This window comes from Triticum urartu, chromosome 7A (assembly GCF_056163025.1).
Source record: "Triticum urartu cultivar PI428250 chromosome 7A, HENAU_Tu73, whole genome shotgun sequence".
NCBI lineage: Eukaryota > Viridiplantae > Streptophyta > Magnoliopsida > Poales > Poaceae > Triticum > Triticum urartu.
In genome coordinates, this window is record NC_141879.1 from 732,357,159 (window position 1) to 732,383,303 (window position 26,145).

The 26,145-nt window shown below is 41.5% G+C and overlaps 1 protein-coding gene across 1 annotated transcript; it reads left to right on the forward strand.

Moving 5' to 3' along the window:
• The first annotated feature begins 23,248 nt into the window (after window positions 1–23,248).
• LOC125518819 (NADH dehydrogenase ubiquinone 1 beta subcomplex subunit) lies at window positions 23,249–25,929 on the forward strand. The gene is made up of 4 exons (XM_048683689.2): window positions 23,249–23,450; window positions 24,730–24,775; window positions 24,869–24,937; window positions 25,572–25,929. The coding sequence occupies exons 1-4, from the start codon at window positions 23,344–23,346 to the stop codon at window positions 25,599–25,601; spliced, it is 252 nt and encodes an 83-aa protein (XP_048539646.1). The 5' UTR covers window positions 23,249–23,343; the 3' UTR covers window positions 25,602–25,929.
• Window positions 25,930–26,145: the final 216 nt, after the last annotated feature.

Below are 26,145 nucleotides of genomic sequence, written 5' to 3' on the forward strand. Positions count from 1 at the left end.
CTCCATCAAAACATATATTCCGATTCCGAGATGCTTGCTCTAGTCCATAGAAGGATTGCTGGAGCCAGCATACCTTTTAGCATCCTTAGGATCGACAAAACCTTTTATTGTATCACATACAACTTTTCTTACGAAAACTTGGTAAGAAAACTTGTTTTGACATCCATCAGTAAGATTTCATAATCGAAAAATACAACTAATGCTATCATGATTCCGACAGACTTAAGCATCGCTACGGGTGAGAAATTCTCATCGTAGTCAACTCCTTGAACTTGTGAAAAAATTCTTTCCCACAAGTCGAGCTTCTTAGACAGTAACATTACCTCCCACATCCGTCTTCTTCTTAAAGATCCATTTATCTCAATGGCTTGCCGATCATCGGGCAAGTCCACCAAAGTCTATACTTTGTTCTAATATATGGATCCTATCTCGGATTTCATGGCTTCTAACCATTTGTCGGAATACGGGCCCACCATCGCTTTTCCATAGCTCGTAGGTTCATTGTTGTCTAACAACATGATATCTAAGACAGGATTACCATACCACTCGGGAGTAGTACATATCCTTGTTGACCTACGAGGTTCGATAGCAACTTGATCCGAAGCTTCATGATCACTATCATTAACTTCCTATTCAACAGACGTAGGTGCCACAGAAAACATCTTTCTGTGTTGCATCATTCTCTGGTTGAAATAAAGGTTCGACAACCTCATCAAGTTCTATCTTCCTCCCACTCAATTCTTTCGAGAGAAACTCCTTCTCGAGAAAGGACCCGTTCTTAGCGACAAACAATTTGCCCTCGGATCTGAGATAGAAGGTATACCCAACTGTCACCTTTGGGTATCCTATGAAGATGTGTTTGTCCGCTTTTGGGTTCGAGCTTCTCCTGCTAAAGCCTTAAGCATCGCAGCCCCAAACATTAAGAAACGACAACTTTGGTTTCTTGCCAAACCAATGTTCATACGACGTCGTCTCAACGGACTTATATGGTGTCCTATCTAAAGTGAATGCAGCTGTCTATAACGCATAACCTCAAAATAATAGCGGTAGATCGGTAAGAGACATCATAGATCGCACCATATCTCATAGGGTTTGATTACGACGTTCGGACACACCATTACCCTGTGGTGTTCCAGGTGGCTTCAACTGTGAAACAATTCCACAATGTCTTAAGTGTTTGCCAATACTCATAACTCAGAAATTCTCATTGATCAGATCGTAGGAATTTGATCTTCTTGTTATGATGATTCTTAACTTCACTCTGAAATCGCTTGAACTTTTCAAACGTTTCAGACTTGTGCTTCATTAAGTAAACATACCTATATCTACTCAAATCGTCAGTGAAGATGAGAAAATAGCGATATCCACTGCACGCTTCAATTCTCATTGGATCACACGCATCAGCATGTATGATTTCCAACAAGTCACTTGCCCGTTTCATCGTACCTGAAAACGGGGTCTTAGTCATCCTGTCCATGAGGCATGGCTCGCATGTGTCAAGTGACTCCAAACATCCATCGACATGGAGTTTCTTCATGCATCTTATGCCAATATGACCTAAGCGGCAGTGCCATGAGAAAGTGGTACTATCATTATTAACTCTACATCTTTTGGCGTGAACATGTGTATTACCACGACCGAGATTCAATGAACCATTCACATAGGGTGCATGACCATGAAAGGTATCATTCATGTAAACAAAATAACTATTATTCTCTAACTTAAATGAATGACAGTCTTGCAATGAACATGATCTAATCATACTCATGCTCAACGTAGACACCTGATAACATTTATCTAGGTTCAATACTAATCCCGAAGGCAGATGGAGCGTGCGATGGTGATCTCATCAACTTTGGAAACACTTCCAACACACATCGTCACCTCGCCCTTAGCCAGCCTCCGTTTAGTCCGTAGCTTTTGCTTCAAGTCACCAATAATAGCAACTGAACCGGTATCCAATACCCAGGTGCTACCAGGAGTACTAGTGAGGTACACATTAATAACACGTATATACTTTGTTGAAGTTGCCAGCCTTCTTATCTACCATGCATTTTGGGTAATTCCGCTACCAATGTCCGTTCCCCTTACAATAGAAGCACTTAGTCTCGGGTTTGGTTCAACCTTGGGTTCCTTCACTGGAGCGGCAACTGATTTGCCATCCATGAAGTTTCCCTTCTAGCCCTTGCCCTTCTTGAAACCAGTGGTCTTGTTAAACCATCAACACTTGATGCTCCTTCTTGATTTCTACCTTCTGCGGTCTTAAGCACCGCGAACAGCTCCGGGATCAACTCCATCCCTTGCATGTCATAGTTCATCACGAAGATCTAGTAGCTTAGTGATAGTGGCTAGAGAACTCTATCAATCACTATCTTATCTGGAAGTTTAACTCCCACTTGATTTAAGTGATTATAGTACCCAGACATTCTGAGCACATGCTCACTAGCTGAGCTATTCTCCTCCATCTTGTTGGCAAAAGAACTTGTCAGAGGTCTCACACCTCTCAACACGGGCATGAGCCTGAAATCCCAATTTAAGCTCTTGGAACATCTCATATGTTCTATGGCGTTCAAAACGTCATTGGAATCCCGTTTCTAAGCCGTAAAGTATGGTGCACTAAACTATCAAGTAGTCATCAGGATGTGTCTGTCAGGTGTTCACAACATCCACAGACGACGTGGTAGGGGTTTGCACATCGAGCGGTGCATCAAAGACGTAAGCCTTCTGTGTAGCAGTGAGGACACTCCTCGGACTACGGACCTAGTCCGTATCATTGCTTACAATATCTTTCAACTTAATCTTTCTCTTGGAACGTATTGAAACAGGGAGCTACAATGTGAGCTATTTATCTACAACATATTTGCAAAGACAATTTAGACTATGTTCATGATAATTGAGTTCATTTAATGAACTCCCACTCAGATAGACATCCCTCTAGTCATCTAAGTGAAACATGATCCGAGTCAACTAGGCCGTGTCCGATCATCACGTGAGACGGACTAGTCAACATCGGTGAACATCTTCATGTTGATCGTATCTTCTATACGACTCATGCTCGACCTTTCGGTCTTCCGTGTTCCGAGGCCATGTCTGTACATGCTAGGCTCGTCAAGTCAACCTAAGTGTTTTTGATGTGTAAATCTGGCTTACACCCGTTGTATTCGAACGTTAGAATCTATCACACCCGATCATCACGTGGTGCTTCGAAACAACGAACCTTCGCAACGGTGCACAGTTAGGGGGAACACTTTTCTTGAAATTTTAGAGAGGGATCATCTTATTTAAGCTACCGTCGTTCTAAGGAAATAAGATGTAAAACATGATAAACATCACATGCAATCAAATACTGACATGATATGGCCAATATCATTTTTGCTCCTTTTGATCTCCATCTTCGGGGCTCCATGATCATCGTTGTCACCGGCATGACACCATGATCTCCATCATAGTGTCTTCTTGAAGTTGTCTCGTCATCTATTACTTCTACTACTATGGCTAACGCTTTAGCAATAAAGTAAAGTAATTACATGACGTTTAAGTTGACACGCAGGTCATAAATAAATTAAGACAACTCCTATGGCTCCTGCCGGTTGTCATACTCATCGACATGCAAGTCGTGATTCCTATTACAAGAACATGATCAATCTCATACATCACATATATCATTCATCACATCCTTTTGGCCATATCACATCACAAGGCATATGCTGCAAAAACAAGTTAGACGTCCTCTAATTGTTGTTGCAAGTTTTTACGTGGCTGCTATAGGTTTCTAGCAAGAACGTTTCTTACCTACGCGAAAACCACAACGTGATATGCCAATTTATATTTACCCTTCATAAGGACCCTTTTCATCAAATCCGATCCGACTAAAGTGGGAGAGACAGACACCCGCTAGCCACCTTATGCAACTAGTGCATGTCAGTCGGTGGAACCAGTCTCACGTAAGAGTACGTGTAAGGTCGGTCCGGGCCGCTTCATCCCACGATGCCGCCGAATCAAGATAAGACTAGTAACGGCAAGTAAATTGACAAAATCGACGCCCACAATGGCTTTGTGTTCTACTCGTGCATAGAAACTACGCATAAACCTGGCTCATGATGCCACTGTTGGGGAACGTAGCAGAAATTCAAAATTTTCTACGCATCACCAAGATCAATCTATGGAGTAATCTAGCAACGAGGGAAGGAGAGTGCATCTACATACCCTTGTAGATCGCTAAGCGGAAGCGTTCAAGTGAACGGGGTTGATGGAGTCGTACTCGTCGTGATCCAAATCACCGATGATCCTAGTGCCGAACGGACGGCACCTCCGTGTTCAACACACGTACAGCCCGGTGACGTCTCCTACGCCTTGATCCAGCAAGGGGAGAAGGAGAGGTTGGGGAAGACTCCATCCAGCAGCAGCACGACGGCGTGGTGGTGGTGGAGGAGCGTGGTACTCCAGCAGGGCTTTGCCAAGCACCGCAAGAGACGAGGAGGGAGAGGGGTAGGGCTGCGCCAAGAAGGAGATGTTCTCGTGTTTCTGGCAGCCCAAAACCCCCACTATATATAGGGGAAAGGGAGGGGCTGCGCCCCCACCTAGGTTTCCACCCCTAGGGGTGGCGGCCAGCCCTAGATCCCATCTAGGGGGCGGCCAAGGGGGGAGAGAGGGGGCGCACCACTAGGTGGGCCTTAGGCCCATCTGAGCCTAGGGTTTCTCCTTTTTCCCTTCTCTCTTCACCTTGGGCCCTGGTGGGGGGGCGCACCAGCCACCTGGGGCTGGTCCCCTCCCACACTTGGCCCATGCAGCCCTCCGGGGCTGGTGGCCCCACTTGGTGGACCACCGGGACCCTCCCGGTGGTCCCGGTACATTACCGATAAAACCCGAAACTTTTCCGGCGACCAAAACAGGACTTCCCATATATAAATCTTTACCTCCGGACCATTCCGGAACTCCTCGTGATGTCCGGGATCTCATCCGGGACTCCGAACAACATTCGGTAACCACGTATATCTATTCCCTATAACTCTAGCGTCATCGAACCTTAAGTGTGTAGACCCTACGGGTTCGGGAACCATGCAGACATGACCGAGACAACTCTCCGGTCAATAACCAACAGCGGGATCTGGATACCCATGTTGGCTCCCACATGTTCGACGATGATCTCATCGGATGAACCACGATGTCAAGGATTCAATCAATCCCGTATACAATTCCCTTTGTCTAGCGGTACGATACTTGCCCGAGATTCGATCGTCGGTATCCCGATACCTTGTTCAATCTCGTTACCGGCAAGTCTCTTTACTCGTTCCGTAACACATCATCCCGTGATCAACTCCTTGGTCACATTGTGCACATTATGATGATCTCCTACCGAGTGGGCCCAGAGATACCTCTCCGTTACACGGAGTAACAAATCCCAGTCTCGATTCGTGCCAACCCAACAGACACTTTCGGAGATACCTGTAGTGTACCTTTATAGCCACCCAGTTACGTTGTGACGTTTGGCACACCCAAAGCACTCCTACGGTATCCGGGAGTTGCACAATCTCATGGTCTAAGGAAATGACACTTGTCATTAGAAAAGCTTTAGCATACAACTACACGATCTTTGTGCTAGGCTTAGGATTGGGTCTTGTCCATCACATCATTCTCCTAATGATGTGATCCCGTTATCAATGACATCCAATGTCCATGGTCAGGAAACCGTAACCATCTATTGATTAACGAGCTAGTCAACTAGAGGCTTACTAGGGACATGTTGTTGTCTATGTATCCACACATGTATCTGAGTTTCCTATCAATACAATTCTAGCATGGATAATAAACGACTATCATGAACAAGGAAATATAATAATAACCAATTTATTATTGCCTCTAGGGCATATTTCCAACAGTACGCTCCCGTCGATTATTGGCCTAAAGGATTAACTATTGAATAAATAGCAAGAGAATTAGGTGTCGTGGCAGTAATGGGCCTAACTAAACGATGCTATTTTTATGTCTTAGGCAAACGAAATTAGAGCCAACCGCTGATTACCTAGGTCCCAAAGATTCAACATGCATGTCGAGTAAACTGTGACGGAGGGAGTAATAAGAATTGAAGTATAAAGAGAGCATCAGAAAGCATGTAACAAGCACATTTAAGTCTAATCCACTTTCTATGCATAGGCATCTTATAAGTAAAGAAAATATTAAGACAAAAAATATCTAGCATATGCAAGGAATGTGAATGAAACATTGACAATCTCAACATAATGAGATGTAATTTAGGAACATGAATTTTTATAACAATGCTCGCCTCTCTCGAAATAACTACATGTAGGATCATAATCGAATACAACAATATATCCATCATATAAAAAAATTCTTCATGATCCACATGTATACAAAATCTACAATCTTCCAAGATAGTGGGATTAATATCAACCAAAGTCATGACCTCTCCAAACCCACTTTTATAAAAAAATCATAAGATTTGATCATTATCCAAAGTAGTGGGATCATTGTTACATAAAGTTGATGCTCTTACAAACCCACTTTAAATAGTATTGCAAACAGTATTATCAATAACATATTCAATATGAGGCTCAAATAAACTCTCAATATCAGAAGAAGCATCATAATTATCACACAATCATGATCATTACAATAAGTCGTAGGCATAACAAAATGATCATCAATAGTGCCTACCGACATAGTTTCACAATAAAAAGCAATATTTTCATCAATTGTATCATATTCATCACTTGAGTCATAAGAATTATCATATTTTTGTTTTATAACTTCTTCATTAGTAGGGGGACTAAAAATATCATACACATCAAACTCATCATCCCCAAACTTGTAGCTTTGCATATCATAAGCACAATTGACATTCATGGAATTCATACTAGCATCATTGAAATCATGCTTTTCATTCAAGGAACTATCATGAATCACTCTATAAAATTCTTCTTTTAACACTTCATAACAAAGGCAAGGGGTGGTCACTCCCCTTGTTCTTGCTAGTTGCATGTATCAAATCTGGTAATGGTAGATATAATAATGTAAGTAAAGTAGAACAACAAAAAAGTGTAAGATCTCTTGAATATAACTGAGAATGAACTCGAGGGCCATAGACTCACTAGAGGCATCTCTCTCATAAATGGCATCGGTGGGTAAACATTTTTTTGTTGGGCAATTAACAAAAAAGCACATAGTTATGATGATTATCCAAAGCATGGTCAATATATAGGCATTACGTCTGTGACAAGTAGACCGTTAAACTTATCGACATCTACTACTATTACTCCACCCCAATACCGCTATCCAGCATGCACCTCAAAGTATTAAGTTCATGACAAACAGAGTAATGCATTAAGCAAGATGACATAATGTAGATAGAATAAGGGCAACTAATATGACCAAACCCCGTTGTTTTACCCTTAGTAGCAACAATACAAATGTGTGCCTCACCCACCTGTCACAGAGCAAGACTAACCGCAAGATTGAACCTACTACTAAGCACCTATCCCACTGAAGATAAATCAATCTACTTGGCCAAAGAAGATAGATAGATTGGAGAGAAATACAAGGTTATGAAACTACACAATCAAAGAGATCTCAAAGGACACAAATAATATCAACGAATAATATGATCATTAACCCACAATTCACCGGATCCCAACAAACACACCGCAAAGATTACATCGCATAGATCTCAGAGGAGATCATTGTATTGAAGATCAAAAGAGAGATAACAAGCCATCTAGGTACTACTATGGACCTGTAGGTCTTGAAGAAACTACTCACACATCATCACGGAGGCAACAAGGTTGATGAAGATAGCCTCCCCAATGCTTCCTTCCTTTGACAAAGTACCAGAAAAGGCTTCCAGATGGGATCGCGGAAGAACAGAGGCTTGCGGTGACGAAATAATTGTTTGTCTCGCTTCGGGTTTTTTTGGAATACATGGGAATTTATTGGCCAAGAAGGGCAAATGGAGTCATGAGCGGCCCACAAGCCAGGGTGGCACACCTTACCTCTAGGGTGTGCCTCCTTCCTTGTGGCCGCCTCATGGGTATTCTGATCCTTCCTTGAAACTTCCATGGTCTCTTATTATCAAGAAAAAATCATCAAAAAGTTTCATCGTGTTTGGACTTCTGTAGGTATACTTTTCCTGCAAAACAAAAACATGCAGAAAATAGGAACTGGCACTGGGCACTAAATTAATAGGTTAGTCCATAAAAATAATATAAAAGTAATAATATAATAGCATGAAACAATAAAAAGCTATAGATATGTTGGAGACGTATCAATACATGTATTGTATTGTTGCTACTAAGGGTAAAGATGGTTTCTTTTATCACAATTGGATGATATTTTTACCGGCTATATTATTTCATCATGCTTATTGCAATGCTTTGTTTGTCACGAATTTAATACTTCGATATTCATTCTGGATAGCGGTCTTGGGTTGAAGTATTAGTTGTAGATGTAGTTGGATAATACTCTACATATCACGGGCGTAATGGCTACATGAGATTATACTATGAATATTCATTGCCATAAATATAAATATTGTAATTTAATCGCTGCACAACTGTAATTTGTCCACCACACCGCACTTATATATGCTTGGAGAGATGCCAGTAGTGAACCTACGGCCATGGGGTCTATTTTACTTTACTGAAAACGTCACCAAAAATATTATTCTTTGTTGTGCTTTTTGAAGGAAATATGCCCTAGAGGCAATAATAAAGTTATTATTTATTTCCTTATATCATGATAAATGTTTATTATTCATGCTAGAATTGTATTAACCGGAAACATAATACATTTGTGAATACATAGACATACGGAGTGTCACTAGTATGCCTCTACTTGACTAGCTCGTTAATCAAAGATGGTTATGTTTCCTAACCATGAACAAAGAGTTGTTATTTGATTAACGGGATCACATCATTAGGTGAATGATCTGATTGACATGACCCATTCCATTAGCTTAGCACCCGATCGTTCAATATGTTGTTATTGCTTTCTTCATAACTTATACATGTTCCAATGACTATGAGATTATGCAACTCCCGTTTGCCGGAGGAACACTTTGTGTGATACCAAACGTCACAACGTAAATGGGTGATTATAAAGGTACTCTACAGGTGTCTCCAAAGGTACATGTTGGGTTGGCGTATTTCGAGATTAGGATTTGTCACTCCGATTGTCGGAGAGGTATCTCTGGGCCCTCTCGGTAATGCACATCACATAAGCCTTGCAAGCATTGCAACTAATGAGTTAGTTGCGAGATGATGTATTACGGAACGAGTAAAGAGACTTGCCGGTAACGAGATTGAACTAGGTATTGAGATACCGACGATCGAATCTCGGGCAAGTAACATACCGATGACAAAGGGAACAACGTATGTTGTTATGCGGTCTGACCGATATAGATCTTCGTAAGAATATGTAGGAGCCAATATGAGCATCCAGGTTCCGCTATTGGTTATTGACCGGAGACGTGTCTCGGTCATGTCTACATTGTTCTCGAACCCGTAGGGTCCGCACGCTTAAGGTTTCGATGACAGTTATATTATGAGTTTATGAGTTTTGATGTACCGAAGTTAGTTCAGAGTCCCGGATGTGATCACGGACATGACGAGGAGTCTCGAAATGGTCGAGACATAAAGATTGATATATTGGACGGCTATATTCGGACACCGGAAGTGTTCCGGGTGATTTCGGAGAAAACCGAAGAGCCGGAGGGTTACCGGAACCCCCCCCCCCCCCCGGGAGAAGTAATGGGCCATATGGGCCTTAGTGGAGAGAGAGAGAGGGGCAGCCAAAGGTGGGCCGCGTGCCTCCTCCCCCCTGGTCCGAATTGGACTAGGAGAGGGGGGGCGGCGCCCCCCTTTCCTTCTCCCCCCCACTTCTTTCCCCCTCCTAGTAGGAGTCCTACTCCTACTAGGAGGAGGACTCCTCCTTGGCGCGCCATAGGGGCCGGTCGGCCTCCTCCCCTTGATCCTTTATATACGGGGGCAGGGGGCACCCCTAGACACACAAGTTGATCCACGTGATCATATTCTCAGCCGTGTGCGGTGCCCCCTTCCACCATAATCCTCGATAATATTGTACCGGTGCTTAGGCGAAGCCCTGCGACGATAGTACATCAAGATCGTCACCACGCCGTCGTGCTGACGGAACTCTTCCCCGAAACTTTGCTGGATCGGAGTCCGGGGATCGTCATCGAGCTGAACGTGTGCTAAAACTCGGAGGTGCCGTAGTTTCGGTGCTTGATCGGTCGGGCCGTGAAGACGTACGACTACATCAACCGCGTTGTGCTAACGCTTCCGCTGTCGGTCTACAAGGGTACGTAGATCACACTCTCCCCTCTCGTTGCTATGCATCACCATGATCTTGCGTGTGCGTAGGAAATTTTTTGAAATTACTACGTTCCCCAACAGTGGTATTAGAGCCTAGGTTTTATATGTTGATGTTATATGCACGAGTAGAACACAAGTGAGTTGTGGGCGATGTAAGTCATACTGCTTACCAGTATGTCATACTTTGGTTCGGCGGTATTGTTGGACGAAGCGGCCCAGACCAACATTACGCGTACGCTTACGCGAGACCGATTCTCCCGATGTGCTTTGCACATAGGTGGCTTGCGGGTGACAGTTTCTCCAACTTTAGTTGAACCGAGTGTGGCTACGCCCGGTCCTTGCGAAGGTTAAAACAGCACCAACTTGACAAACTATCGTTGTGGTTTTGATGCGTAGGTAAGATTGGTTCTTGCTTAAGCCCGTAGCAGCCACGTAAAACTTGCAACAACAAAGTAGAGGACGTCTAACTTGTTTTCGCAGGGCATGTTGTGATGTGATATGGTCAAGACATGATGCTAAATTTTATTGTATGAGATGATCATGTTTTGTAACCGAGTTATCGGCAACTGGCAGGAGCCATATGGTTGTCGCTTTATTGTATGCAATGCAATCGCGTTGTAATGTTTTACTTTATCACTAAGCGGTAGCGATAGTCGTGGAAGCATAAGATTGGCGAGACGACAACGATGCTACGATGGAGATCAAGGTGTCGCGCCGGTGACGATGGTGATCACGACGGTGCTTCGAAGATGGAGATCACAAGCACAAGATGATGATGGCCATATCATATCACTTATATTGATTGCATGTGATGTTTATCTTTTATGCATCTTATCTTGCTTTGATTGACGGTAGCATTATAAGATGATCTCTCACTAATTATCAAGAAGTGTTCTCCCTGAGTATGCACCGTTGCGAAAGTTCTTCGTGCTGAGACACCACGTGATGATCGGGTGTGATAGGCTCTACGTTCAAATACAATGGGTGCAAAACAGTTGCACACGCGGAATACTCAGGTTATACTTGACGAGCCAAGCATATACAGATATGGCCTCAGAACACGGAGACCGAAAGGTCGAGCGTGAATCATATAGTAGATATGATCAACATAGTGATGTTCACCACGTGATGATCGGACATGGTTTAGTTGATTTGGATCACGTAATCACTTAGAGGATTAGAGGGATGTCTATCTAAGTGGGAGTTCTTTAAGTAAATTAATTGAACCTAAATTTATCATGAAACTTAGTACCTGATAGTATCTTGCTTGTTTATGCTTGATAGTAGATAGATGGCTCGTGCTGTTGTTCCGTTGAATTTTAATGCGTTCCTTGAGAAAGCAAAGTTGAAAGATGATGGTAGCAATTACACGGACTGGGTCCGTAACTTGAGGATTATCCTCATTGCTGCACAGAAGAATTACGTCCTGGAAGCACTGCTGGGTGCCAGGCCTGCTGCTGGAGCAACACCAGATGTTATGAACGTCTGGCAGAGCAAAGCTGATGACTACTCGATAGTTCAGTGTGCCATGCTTTACGACTTAGAATCAGGACTTCAACAACGTTTTGAACGTCATGGAGCATATGAGATGTTCCAGGAGTTGAAGTTAATATTTCAAGCAAATGCCCGGATTGAGAGATATGAAGTCTCCAATAAGTTCTATAGCTGCAAGATGGAGGAGAACAGTTCTGTCAGTGAGCATATACTCAAAATGTCTGGGTATAATAATCACTTGATTCAATTGGGAGTTAATCTTCCAGATGATTGCGTCATTGACAGAATTCTCCAATCACTGCCACCAAGCTACAAGAGCTTCGTGATGAACTATAATATGCAAGGGATGAATAAGACTATTCCCGAGCTCTTCGCAATGCTGAAAGCTGCGGAGGTAGAAATCAAGAAGGAGCATCAAGTGTTGATGGTCAACAAGACCACTAGTTTCAAGAAAAAGGACAAAGGGAAGAAGAAGGGGAACTTCAAAAGGAACAGCAAGCAAGTTTCTACTCAAGAGAAGAAACCCAAACCTGGACCTAAGCCTGAAACTGAGTGCTTCTACTACAAGCAGACCGGTCACTGGAAGCGGAACTGCCCCAAGTATTTGGCGGATAAGAAGGATGGCAAGGTGAACAAAGGTATATGTGATATACATGTTATTGATGTGTACCTTACTAATGCTCGCAGTAGTACCTGGGTATTTGATACTGGTTCTGTTGCTAATATTTGCAACTCGAAACAGGGACTACGGATTAAGCGAAGATTGGCTAAGGACGAGGTGACGATGCGCGTGGGAAACGATTCCAAAGTCGATGTGATCGTAGTCGGCACGCTACCTCTACATCTACCTTCGAGATTAATATTAGACCTAAATAATTCTTATTTGGTTCCAGCGTTAAGCATGAACATTATATCTGGATCTTGTTTGATGCGAGACGGTTATTCATTTAAATCTGAGAATAATGGTTGTTCTATTTATATGAGTAATATCTTTTATGGTCATGCACCCTTAAAGAGTGGTCTATTTTTATTGAATCTTGATAGTAGTAACACACATATTCATAGTGTTGAAGCCAAAAGATGCAGAGTTGATAATGATAGTGCAACTTATTTGTGGCACTGCCGTTTGGGTCATATCGGTATAAAGCGCATGAAGAAACTCCATACTGATGGGCTTTGAACCACTTGATTATGAATCACTTGGTACTTGCGAACCGTGCCTTATGGGTAAGATGACAAAAACACCGTTCTCCGGTACTATGGAGAGAGCAACAGATTTTTTGGAAATCATACATACAGATGTATGTGGTCCAATGAACGTTGAGGCTCGTGGCGGATATCGTTATTTTCTCACCTTCACAGATGACTTAAGCAGATATGGGTATATCTACTTAATGAAACACAAGTCTGAAACATTTGAAAAGTTCAAAGAATTTCAGAGTGAAGTTGAAAATCATCGTAACAAGAAAATAAAAGTCCTACGATCTGATCGTGGAGGAGAATATTTGAGTTACGAGTTTGGTGTACATTTGAAAAAATTGTGGAGCAGTTTCGCAACTCACGCCACTCGGAACACCACAGCGTAATGGTGTGTCCGAACGTCGTAATCGTACTTTACTAGATATGGTGCGATCTATGATGTCTCTTACTGATTTACCGCTATCGTTTTGGGGATACGCTCTAGAGACGGCCGCATTCACGTTAAATAGGGCACCATCAAAATCCGTTGAGACGACGCCTTATGAACTGTGGTTTGGCAAGAAACCAAAGTTGTTGTTTCTGAAAGTTTGGGGCTGCGATGCTTATGTGAAAAAGCTTCAACCTGATAAGCTCGAACCCAAATCGGAGAAATGTGTCTTCATAGGATATCCAAAGGAAACTATTGGATACACCTTCTATCACAGATCCGAAGGCAAGACTTTTGTTGCTAAATTCGAAAACTTTCTAGAGAAGGAGTTTCTCTCGAAAGAAGTGAGTGGGAGGAAAGTAGAACTTGACGAGGTAACTGTACCTACTCCCTTATTGGAAAGTAGTACATCACAAAAACCTGTTTCTGTGACACCTACACCAGTTAGTGAGGAAGCTAATGATGATGATCATGAAACTTCAGAACAAGATACTACTGAACCTCGTAGATCAACCAGAGTGAGATCCGCGCCAGAGTGGTACGGTAATCCTGTTCTGGAAGTCATGCTACTAGGTCATGATGAACCTACGAACTATGAAGAAGCGATGGTGAGCCCAGATTCCGCAAAATGGCTTGAAGCCATGAAATCTGAGATGGGATCCATGTATGAGAACAAAGTATGGACTTTGGTTGACTTGCCCGATGATCGGCAAGCAATTGAGAATAAATGGATCTTCAAGAAGAAGACTGACACTGATGGTAATATTACTGTCTACAAAGCTCGACTTGTCGCAAAAGGTTTTTGGCAAGTTCAAGGGATTGACTACGATGAGACCTTCTCACCCGTAGCGATGCTTAAGTCTGTCCGAATCATGTTAGCAATTGCCGCATTTTATGATTATGAAATTTGGCAGATGGATGTCAAAACTGCATTCCTGAATGGATTTCTGGAAGAAGAGTTGTATATGATGCAACCAGAAGGTTTTGTCGATCCAAAGGGAGCTAACAAAGTGTGCAAGCTCCAGCGATCCATTTATGGACTGGTGCAAGCCTCTCGGAGTTGGAATAAACGCTTTGATAGTGTGATCAAAGCATTTGGTTTTATACAGACTTTTGGAGAAGCATGTATTTACAAGAAAGTGAGTGGGAGCTCTGTAGCATTTCTGATATTATATGTGGATGACATATTACTAATTGGAAATGATATAGAATTTCTGGATAGCATAAATGGATACTTGAATAAGAGTTTTTCAATGAAAGACCTCGGTGAAGCTGCTTACATATTAGGCATTAAGATCTATAGAGATAGATCAAGATGCTTAATTGGACTTTCACAAAGCACATACCTTGACAAAGTTTTGAAGAAGTTCAAAATGGATCAAGCAAAGAAAGGGTTCTTGCCTGTGTTACAAGGTGTGAAGTTGAGTAAGACTCAATGCCCGACCACTGCAGAAGATAGAGAGAAAATGAAAGATGTTCCCTATGCTTCAGCCATAGGCTCTATCATGTATGCAATGCTGTGTACCAGACCTGATGTGTGCCTTGCTATAAGTCTAGCAGGGAGGTACCAAAGTGATCCAGGAGTGGATCACTGGACAGCGGTCAAGAACATCCTGAAATACCTGAAAATGACTAAGGATATGTTTCTCATATATGGAGGTGACAAAGAGCTCATCGTAAAAGGTTATGTTGATGCAAGCTTTGACACTGATCTGGACGATTCTAAATCGCAAACCGGATACGTGTTTACATTAAATGGTGGAGCTGTCGGTTGGTGCAGTTCTAAACAAAGCGTTGTGGCGGGATCTACATGTGAAGCGGGGTACATAGCTGCTTCGGAAGCAGCAAATGAAGGAGTCTGGATGAAGGAGTTCATATCCGATCTAGGTGTCATACCTAGTGCATCGGGTCCAATGAAAATCTTTTGTGACAATACTGGTGCAATTGTCTTGGCAAAGGAATCCAAATTTCACAAGAGAACCAAGCACATCAAGAGACGCTTCAATTCCATTCGGGATCTAGTCCAGGTGGGAGACATAGAGATTTGTAAGACATACGGATCTGAATATTGCAGACCCGTTGACTAAGCCTCTTCCACGAGAAAAACATGATCAGCACCAAGGCTCCATGGGTGTTAGAATCATTACTGTGTAATCTAGATTATTGACTCTAGTGCAAGTGGGAGACTGAAGGAAATATGCCCTAGAGGCAATAATAAAGTTATTATTTATTTCCTTATATCATGATAAATGTTTATTATTCATGCTAGAATTGTATTAACCGGAAACATAATACATGTGTGAATACATAGACATACGGAGTGTCACTAGTATGCCTCTACTTGACTAGCTCGTTAATCAAAGATGGTTATGTTTCCTAACCATGAACAAAGAGTTGTTATTTGATTAACAGGATCACATCATTAGGTGAATGATCTGATTGACATGACCCATTCCATTAGCTTAGCACCCGATCGTTCAATATGTTGCTATTGCTTTCTTCATAACTTATACATGTTCCAATGACTATGAGATTATGCAACTCCCGTTTGCCGGAGGAACACTTTGTGTGCTACCAAACGTCACAACGTAAATGGGTGATTATAAAGGTACTCTACAGGTGTCTCCAAAGGTACATGTTGGGTTGGCGTATTTCGACATTAGGATTTGTCACTCCGATTGTCGGAGAGGTATCTCTGGGCCCTCTCGGTAATGCACATCACATAAGCCTTGCAAGCATTGCAACTAATGAGTTAGTTGCGAGATGATGTATTACGGAACGAGTAAAGAGACTTGCCGGTAACGAGATTGAACTAGGTATTGAGATACCGACGATCGAATCTCGGGCAAGTAACATACCGATGACAAAGGGAACAACGTATGTTGTTATGCGGTCTGACCGATATAGATCTTCGTAAGAATATGTAGGAGCCAATATGAGCATCCAGGTTCCGCTATTGGTTATTGACCGGAGACGTGTCTCGGTCATGTCTACATTGTTCTCGAACCCGTAGGGTCCGCACGCTTAAGGTTTCGATGACAGTTATATTATGAGTTTATGAGTTTTGATGTACCGAAGTTAGTTCGGAGTCCCGGATGTGATCACGGACATGACGAGGAGTCTCGAAATGGTCGAGACATAAAGATTGATATATTGGACGGCTATATTCGGACACCGGAAGTGTTCTGGGTGATTTCGGAGAAAACCGAAGAGCCGGAGGGTTACCGGAACCCCCCCGGGAGAAGTAATGGGCCATATGGGCCTTAGTGGAGAGAGAGAGGGGCAGCCAAAGGTGAGCCGCGCGCCTCCTCCCCCCTGGTCCGAATTGGACTAGGAGAGGGGGGGCGGCGCCCCCCTTTCCTTCTCCCTCCCCACTTCTTTCCCCCTCCTAGTAGGAGTCCTACTCCTACTAGGAGGAGGACTCCTCCTTGGCGCGCCATAGGGGCCGGCCGGCCTCCTCCCCTTGATCCTTTATATACGGGGGCAGTGAGCACCCCTAGACACACAAGTTGATCCACGTGATCATATTCTCAGCCGTGTGCGGTGCCCCCTTCCACCATAATCCTCGATAATATTGTAGCGGTGCTTAGGCGAAGCCCTGCGACGATAGTACATCAAGATCGTCACCACACCATCGTGCTGACGGAACTCTTCCCCGTCACTTTGCTGGATCGGAGTCCGGGGATCGTCATCGAGCTGAACGTGTGCTAAAACTCGGAGGTGCCGTAGTTTCGGTGCTTGATCGGTCGGGCCGTGAAGACGTACGACTACATCAACCGCGTTGTGCTAACGCTTTCGCTGTCGGTCTACAAGGGTACGTAGATCACACTCTCCCCTCTCGTTGCTATGCATCACCATGATCTTGCGTGTGCGTAGGAAATTTTTTGAAATTACTATGTTCCCCAACACTTTTTATTTATTTTATCTATCTATCTATCAATTCCTACCATACGGTGCAATTTAGAAAAAAGAAAAAACAATTATATTAGCTCTTCATAGACAAACTTGGGGTTTGCGAGCCAAGGTAAGATCGGTTTGGGAGGGGCAAAGGGAATTTCCGGTGGAGCGGTGAAATGCATTGAGATCAAAAAGAACACCAACGGCAAAAGCAATCGCTGGGTTGACACTGACACAAAGAGACGAAAGCTAGGGGAGCAAATGGGAACCTTGTAACTAGCAAGACACACACGTGCTGACCACCCTGACGAGAGACCAAATGCTAACACATACACAACAGGTACTACACACGTGTCGATGCTAACACACGCAATCAAAGTGGAGCGCACTAAAGATCAGAACACAGTCTATGTTCGGATCAGAACAGACAAATATTTAAGCTTTCAAAATGAAAATAAGAGGATGAACTAGTATGATTTATCCTTTTCTTCAAGGGATCCCCCCCCCCCCCCCCCCTCATTATATGTTTACATATATTATGTAGTAAGTGGTAACCATTTCACTTCTGTCAACTATGCTTTACCAGACGGATGTGTAACATTGAAGGGCTCGACTATATGTCGCTGCTCCAATTGTTACCATTGGGCCGACCAAGTAGTTACCTACAGGTAAGTTTGTTTCCTTTGGTTTTTTTCATCCGTTCATTTCGCCTTTCTTGTGTTCATGTTTTTGAAACTATTATAAAATACATATATTTCCAAAAACATAAATAAACTTACAAAACAATATAAACCGCAAATTTGGGAAATGTAAAAATGTTAGCATAGTTTTAAAAAATTGATAGCATTCTGCATTTAAAAAATGTGTTCATGATATTTTTTAAAAAGTTAATATAATGGGAAAAGGTGTTCATGTAGTCTAAAAATGTTTCGTCTCATGAAGAAAACTAACATGTACCTAAAAAATGTTTAACACAATTTTGAAAAAACTGATCATGAACATGTGTTTGAGAAATGTTAATCTTGTATTTGGAAATTGTTAAACATGTATAAAAATGTTTCAGGTGTATACGGAAAATGTACAATGTGTGTGAAAAAGGGTGGACATCAAAACCTATATTTGAAAAAAAATCATGTATTTGAGAAATGTAAAATGCACAAATTTTCATATGTATTTGAAGAATGTACAATATGTATAGAAAAACTTTTGAAAAGTATGAATCATGTATTTTAAAAATATTAACCATGTTTAAAAAATGTTCCTGTTTTATACAAAAATTTACATGTGTATGGGAATAGTAGACATGTGTTAAAAAACAAGAAAAAATGGGAAAACATAAAATCCAGTAGAGAAACACAGAAAACCAAAACCAAAAGAAATCCGATGAAAATCGCAAGGAGAACACACAATAGAGAAAAACAAAAGAGAAAACCGATAAGGCGATGAAAACTATACAGAAAACCAATAGAAGGAAAGAAGAAACAAAAAACCTATAAAACCCAAAGGAAATCGAGAAAGAAGTAAAACAAAATAAAACCGATGAGAAATGTAAAGAAAACACACACAAAAAAGAGAAAACAAATGATATAAGTAATTCTTTAATTCATTTGCATGCCTTGTATTTCACGTGGACATAAAGAGTTGCAACTCAGTGCACATTTGGCATACTATACATTATTCCTATGGTTTTAACTGATTGATTGCTTACTTAGAAATGCCGATTAGGAGTGATGTTGTAGAAATAAATGAAGTTTCCTTGAAGATAAACAAATGAAGATTACATGCTTGTGTTACTTGTAGATAGAATGATATGTCTTTGATTTTATTTGGCATGTGGTATATGAATTATTTTTTCTTTCAGAGCAGTGTAATTGACCTATTTATGTTGTGTTACAGCTTGGAATATAATTTAAGTTTACATTATGAAAATTATCCTGCTTTGGAGTGCGGCGTACTAATAAGTATATTACGAAGGATAGATAAATTACACACACACACACACACACACACACACACACACACACACACACACACACACACACACACACTGTTGGATAAACAAAGAATCATGTATAAAACACACACAAGGCCATTGACCACATAATTTTTGGACCAAATCAGGTAATTTGCTATGTACTTCATATCAGGTTTGTGATGAGGAATTACTACTGCTATTTGTATTTATGCAACTCAGAGTAAAATTTTGTATAATAACTTCACAGAATGAAATGATATGGAAACTATCTACGTCGGCTTCAGGAACATTTACTCTTCTGAAATAATATCACTATACCTTTGGTCTTCAAATGAAATTGGAGGCTGCTAAGTGATGTATTTTAAAAATGTCTTTTGCCAGTACCTCTTAATGTACTAGATGATGAACAGGCATTTAATTTTCATAATGTTCATAATCCATATGGATAAGATAAAACGACATAGTAATATATAATGAACGTATGCGTATAGCATTCTGGCTGTAACTTTTTGAGAAATGTAAGATGATGGTGTTTTCACTTTTTATATAAATCATCTTCTATATAATGTGTTTCATGTTGCTACATGCACAAAAATCACACATGAGCCATATGACTCCAAGTGCAATAATACTGAGTATCTAGGGGACACACAGAACAAGGCCGCTAACAAAGCAACCTCCACGGGCCTTCAAGCATTTTTCAAATGCTTGATTAACATTTGGGCCCAAGACATGCACTGTGGCAATGAGCCAGATCAGAAAGTTTTATCATTTTTTATACATGGTCAATATTTTTTCTATACGCATGTAATGTTTTTCAAATGCTTAATTAACATTTTTCAAGTACTTGTTCAATTTTTTTCAAATGCTTGATTAACATTTTTCAAATACATGACAATTTTTTAATTTTTTTTGCATATACGTGATAAACATTTTCGTTATACACATTTAACATTTTCTAATGCTTGGTCAACATTTTCTAAATGTTTATGTAAGTTTTTTGTAATATATATTTATAATTTTTTAAATATAAACAAAGTAAAGGAGTTAAGCAAAAAAGAACATAGAAAACGTTAAAAACAGAAAAAGAAGGCTGTAGCCTCCCGGGCGGCTTTGCCGACCCATCTGGGGCTCTCGGACACGAGGCTTGCCCTCTGTCTCCTTACGTTGAGACATAGGGGCGCCCTGCGATTGATCGATTGGGGGAGGGGGCGCTCGGGTGGTCAGACCAGGCCGCGGTCCCAAAGCAGTGGAACAAAATGAAATGACCTGATAAAAAATTTGGGCCCCTTAGGATTTGGGGGCCGCATGCGGTCGCACTGCTCGCACAGCCCCCTAGACGGCCATGGATCAGTGGGTATAAATATATAGTTAGCAATTTAAACTAATAATCTTCCCCCAAGTAAACCAACAAACATCAACTATAAGATGTAATCAACACTACTAGCACAGGTGCCAATCTTAGATTTGATACAAAGATTGAATACAAGAGATTGACTAGGGTTTATAGATGACATGGTGCTAATGAAGATATTGATGAAGATGATGACTTCCACAATGAGGGAAGCATTGGTACACCATTCAAAAAAAGAGGAGCGTTGGTGATGATGAAGGCTTCGATTTGCCCCTCCTGGAGGAAAGTTTCCCTAGCGGAATAGCTTCGCTAGAGAGAAAATGTGCTCTTGCCCTGGTTCCACCTCGAGACGGCGACCTGAAGTCCCAAACGTGTTCTCTCTATTTTTTTTTCTAGGGAAAATGAAGATATAGGACAATGGACGCTGGCAGAGGAGGCTTAGGGCCCCCACAAGGCTAGGTGGCGCCACCTACCCTTGTGCGCGGTTGGTTGGGCCTCCTCTGACCCATTCTTGCTCTGGTATTTTTATATATTCCAAAATAAATTCTTAAAAAGTTTCACTTCATTTTCAGCTCTGGAGAATTGTTATCTCTGTTGTAACTTTTTCATGTCAGAATTCCAGCTGCCGGTAGTCTCTTGTCTTGATGTATCTTGCATTTTAAGAAAGAAAAGGCATTAGAATTGGATTAAAAAGTGAAATATAACATTGAAATAAAATAAATCAGTAGGAAATAAAGATGCAAAATGGACGTATCATGCTTTTAGTAAATTTCATATCAATAAATTAGCATCTTGTATTTACGGTAATGTAAAAAATCCTAACTACCAAAGCCTAGCGTAAAATCGTACATATGCCACTGATCGAGAAGCGAAAAGGCAATCACAGTGATCGCACTAAAGACCAGAACACACGTGAACACAATCTGCCTGTGTGTTCTGATCAGCGGGGTGACTGTGTTCATGTGTGTTCTGATGAACATTGTACAGATTTCAAAATGAAAATAAGAGAATGAACTAGCGTAAACCATAGAGTTGTTTAAATATGAACACTGTACAGATTTCAAAATGAAAATAAGAGAATGAACTAGTATGTTTTTTGGGTGGGCGGGTGTATTTACATATACATGTTTGTATAGTAGTACTCTTATGCAATATCATCCTACTCTAATTATATTATTTAGTAAGCAGTAAACCATTTCACATTTGTCTGCTATGCCTTTATCATACCTATGTAACTTTGGAGGGCGGCTATATGTCGCTGCTCTCCCGTCCTTACTATTGGGCCGACCAAGTAGTTCATTTTTACCTTTCTTTTGTTCATATTTTAAAACCATTATAAAATACATATATTTCAGAAACTTAAATCAGCTTAAAAAAATTAGAAACCAATATTTGAGAAATGTTAAAGCAGTACAAAAAAATTAGCGTAGTTTAGAAATTGATAGCATTAAAAAATATTCACACATTTCAAAAAATATGTTCATGACAATAATAAGTGCGTTTATACAATAGAAAATTTTCTTTTGTAGTTTTAAAAAAATGTTTCATAACATGAAAAAAAATCAACATGTACTTGAAAAATGTTTAACACAAATTACAAAACAATTCATGAACATGTGTTTGAAAGAAAATATTAATCATGTATTTGAATATTATTAAACATTTCTAAAAAATGTTTCAGGTGTATAAAGATATGTACAGTGTGTATGAAGAAAATTATATTTGGAAAAAAAATTATGTATTTGAAAAATGTAAGTGCGAATATTTTCACATGTATACACAAAATGTAGAATATGTATGAAAAAATTTAGACATCAAAACATATATTTGAAAAATAATAAGCATGTATTTGCAAAATATGAAAATATTAACTGCGTACAAAAATGTTCCCGCCGCATACTAAAAATATTAACTTCGTATAAAAAATTAGATGTGTTAAAAAATAAAAAAACAAGAGAAAAAAGGGTAAAGAAACAAAAAAAAAAACTGAACACAAAGAAGAACGGTGAAAACCATAAAGAAAGCACACTAAGGAGAAAAATAAAATAGAAAACCCTATGGAAACTGTAACAAAGAAAACCAGCAGAAGAAAAGAAGAGAAGAGAGGCCATATAAACCCAGAGAAAATCGATGAAGACCATAAATAAAACGCAAAGAAGAAGAAAAAAAGAATGATTGAGAACAGAGGGGAAACTCCTCCTGTCTTATTCTTATAGGACTATAGGAGATGAGAAGACTCGAACCCGGACTGGCGACAGAACCTTTGTGCTGTCTACCACTCCAAGAGCTTCTCAAAGAAGCGAAATAAAACGACTGCATACATATGAATGTGGATATCTATCTATTACTATGTTTTTCATGACAGGCCAGCACCTAAAATAAACGCGCGGCCTTAGTTTTTTATTTTTTTATTTTAGGGGTTCGTGCGGGCGGGCTTAGCTTTTTTTTTTTTTTGAGACAACCTCCACGGGCCTTGAAGCATCTGGCCCTTCCTTTTTCCCACTCTCTTTCGGGCCCAACACGCGCACTGCGGGAGTGAGACAGATCCATCCCACCCACCCACCCCCAACCCCGTCGGCCACCACGCGCACACACACAGAGGCGCAGACCCAGACGAGCGCGAGACCGGACCGAGAAGAGGCGGACGGCGGCGATGGGCGGCGGAGGCGCGCACGGCGGCACGACGTACAAGGGCTACACCATCCCCCACAACAAGCGCTGGCACACCATCGCCGGCAAGGGCCTCTGCGCCACCATGTGGTAATCGCCCGCCCGCTCGATCCCCTCTCCTCCCTTCCCCCGGCCCGCGCGCCTCCCCCCGCCGCTCCGACGCCCGCTTTCCCCGGTCGACCCTGGCCCGAACGGTGGATTTGATTGGGAACTCTTTGTTCCAAACGCACGATTTGGGGATCTAGAGTGGGAGGTGCTCGGTCGCGCGTGCTGTCTGTCCGATCTGGTTCTGTCTCGGCCATGCGATTCGCCGCCCGCTCCGTCGCCGGAGCCGTGGTGATTGTAGTAGAAAGTTTCATAGGGAGTTGTTGTGATTTGGTCTTCCAGGATCTTATACTAGGAAGGCAACCACCTCCAGCTGCATTTGCCCTGTGCTATTCTTGAACAAAGACCAAAAAGAAATCTCCCCTTCAGCCGTAGCAAGCGGTGTACTGTGCCGTTCCCAACGTTACGACAATAGGGTGATCATCTACCCAGGTTAGCAAACAAGCGGGGTTGATCATCTGCACAGGTTATCATATACTCTGGTACCTTCAACCGTAGTAACTGTGGTGCGTGTCATTTTTATCAGTTTCCAACCATGCGACAAGAGGATGACCATCTACCCAGGTTAGCAAACAAGTGTGTAATCATGTTCCCAAGGTTCAGGGTAGTGCCTTCAGTATGAAGGCCTCATGCTGAGCATTAAATTTGAGCAAGCTGGTACTGGTATATCTTTACAACCTTATGTCAAGTGAAAGAGGCGCCTGGTGTTAGGAGTGTATAACCTTTGTATCTTCATTACACAAGACATCTGGAACCTATAGTAACAACCAATCAACTATGCAAGAAACAATGATGGTTTAATCCATTGACCGTTTTCTCCATCATAACTGGAGTAATTATCAGTTCGCAACCAAAATGCCATGACTTCAGGAAAAAGAACACACACATGCCACAAAGAAGCATGTTAAGGCTTTTGTTCCACTCAGCTTTTCTTCTTCAACCTGCTGAATCCTTTTTGTTATTTTCCATTTAGTTATCAAGTCTTTCACCGCCCATGTCCAGATTCTTCCTGCGTAATTTACCATAACCAGACTAGCGTAATTGCATTGATGCTCTAGATCAAAATATCAAAGTTGGCTATGTTTTTCAAATTCAAACTTGGCATCTTCGATTGTATGTTGATTGTGCCTGTGCTCTGTATTTTTAAGCATATCCAGGCATAAGTATCATTCTATATATCTATCCTTAGATCTATAAACCATTTATTTTAACAGCACGCAAGCTTTTGCTGTTACAAACTTAATCAAAGTTAACCTCTCTACAGGTTTTGGATTTTCTACAGGGCTAAGCAGGACGGCGCTGTGCTCTTGGTATTGCTCTATTCTATTTCGGTTTTCGTCCTTCCACTCTACACATGTTCTTGATTTACTTGCATACATGGTTAATGATATCAATGTTTTCAGGGTATGCGTCATCCTTGGGATGGCCATGATGATCACGCGCATGGTCATGGACATGCACACGAGCATGAGGTATTGGCTTCAGATCACACCTCCACTCTTTTTGTATGGGCTTTTGTCCTTTAACTTTCTGTGAACGAATTGAATTGGTTGCTCCTGTTTCGTTCCTGGTCTTGTTAACAGTCTGTTTGTTATCTTGTCAACTTGATCTGACTGTTCTTCTCTTTTGCTATGAATTGCTTTGTATTGTTGTTTTCAGCAGTTTTACTTTTCATAATGTGAGAACCGTAGTGTAGAAATATTGCAAGATTAGAGGAATGTTGGTTTCTGCATATCTTATCATCTTCAATGTTATCAAGTTTAGAGGCTTATTGACAGATCATTACAACTCAGGAAAGCAAATTTATCACGTGTTGTGAGTTGCATAATCATTTTTTAAACCTTGCTGCATAATCATTTCAATGGCATGCTATGTTTATGCGTGTCTGTAGGGAGTTAGAGCTACCAAGTAGTGGTAGTCGATGTTATACATCCTCTTGGTAGTTCTTAGACAGTTTATCAACTGAGGTCAAAGTTACGTTTTTCTTATCTAGCATGCCTAATTGATTATGTTCATGATAAGCCAATGCAACAACGTCTTTCTTTTGTTTGCCTTTTGAGAGATAAACATCAGAGCTAATGCACCCTGGCCTGTTCTTTCATGCAGGCTTCATCGTCGTCATCGCCGTCCCATTGAGCTCAACGCTGAAAGCGGCTGACAGAGACCCTGACACGTCGCATGTTTCGACGCAAGTCTCTGCTAATAAAAAACAATCACAACTATCATTGTTCACCCCTGTTGTTTGCGAGTATATTTTTTTTTGGCACACAAACTGGCTTTGTTATGTATTTTGGTTTGGAGCTGTGGCGTCGGTGGGAATGCTCCGGCGTGCATGTGTTGTTGCTTATTGTGATAGCTGCAGCTGTTGTCGCACGCTCTGAGAAATCCTCTGACAATATATGTATCCCGTTCGAGTAGCGCATTGCAAACATGTCTAAGCGTTACTGCTGTTTAGCACTCTTAACTTCCAGTAGTTAGTGTCTCGTAGCAAGCATGCCTAAGCCAGCCCAGGTGTTCAAGCTCCTGCAGCCGGCTGTTTCTATTGGTGATGATCTGTGCCCCCGTGCCATGGCAAATATACTTATTTTGCATATGGGTGGTGTTCGAGCGAGCTGCCTATAGCCTGTTAAGTCTGGCCGTCTGGTGAACTCTGCAGCCCCTGATGCAGTTGTGCGTGCGT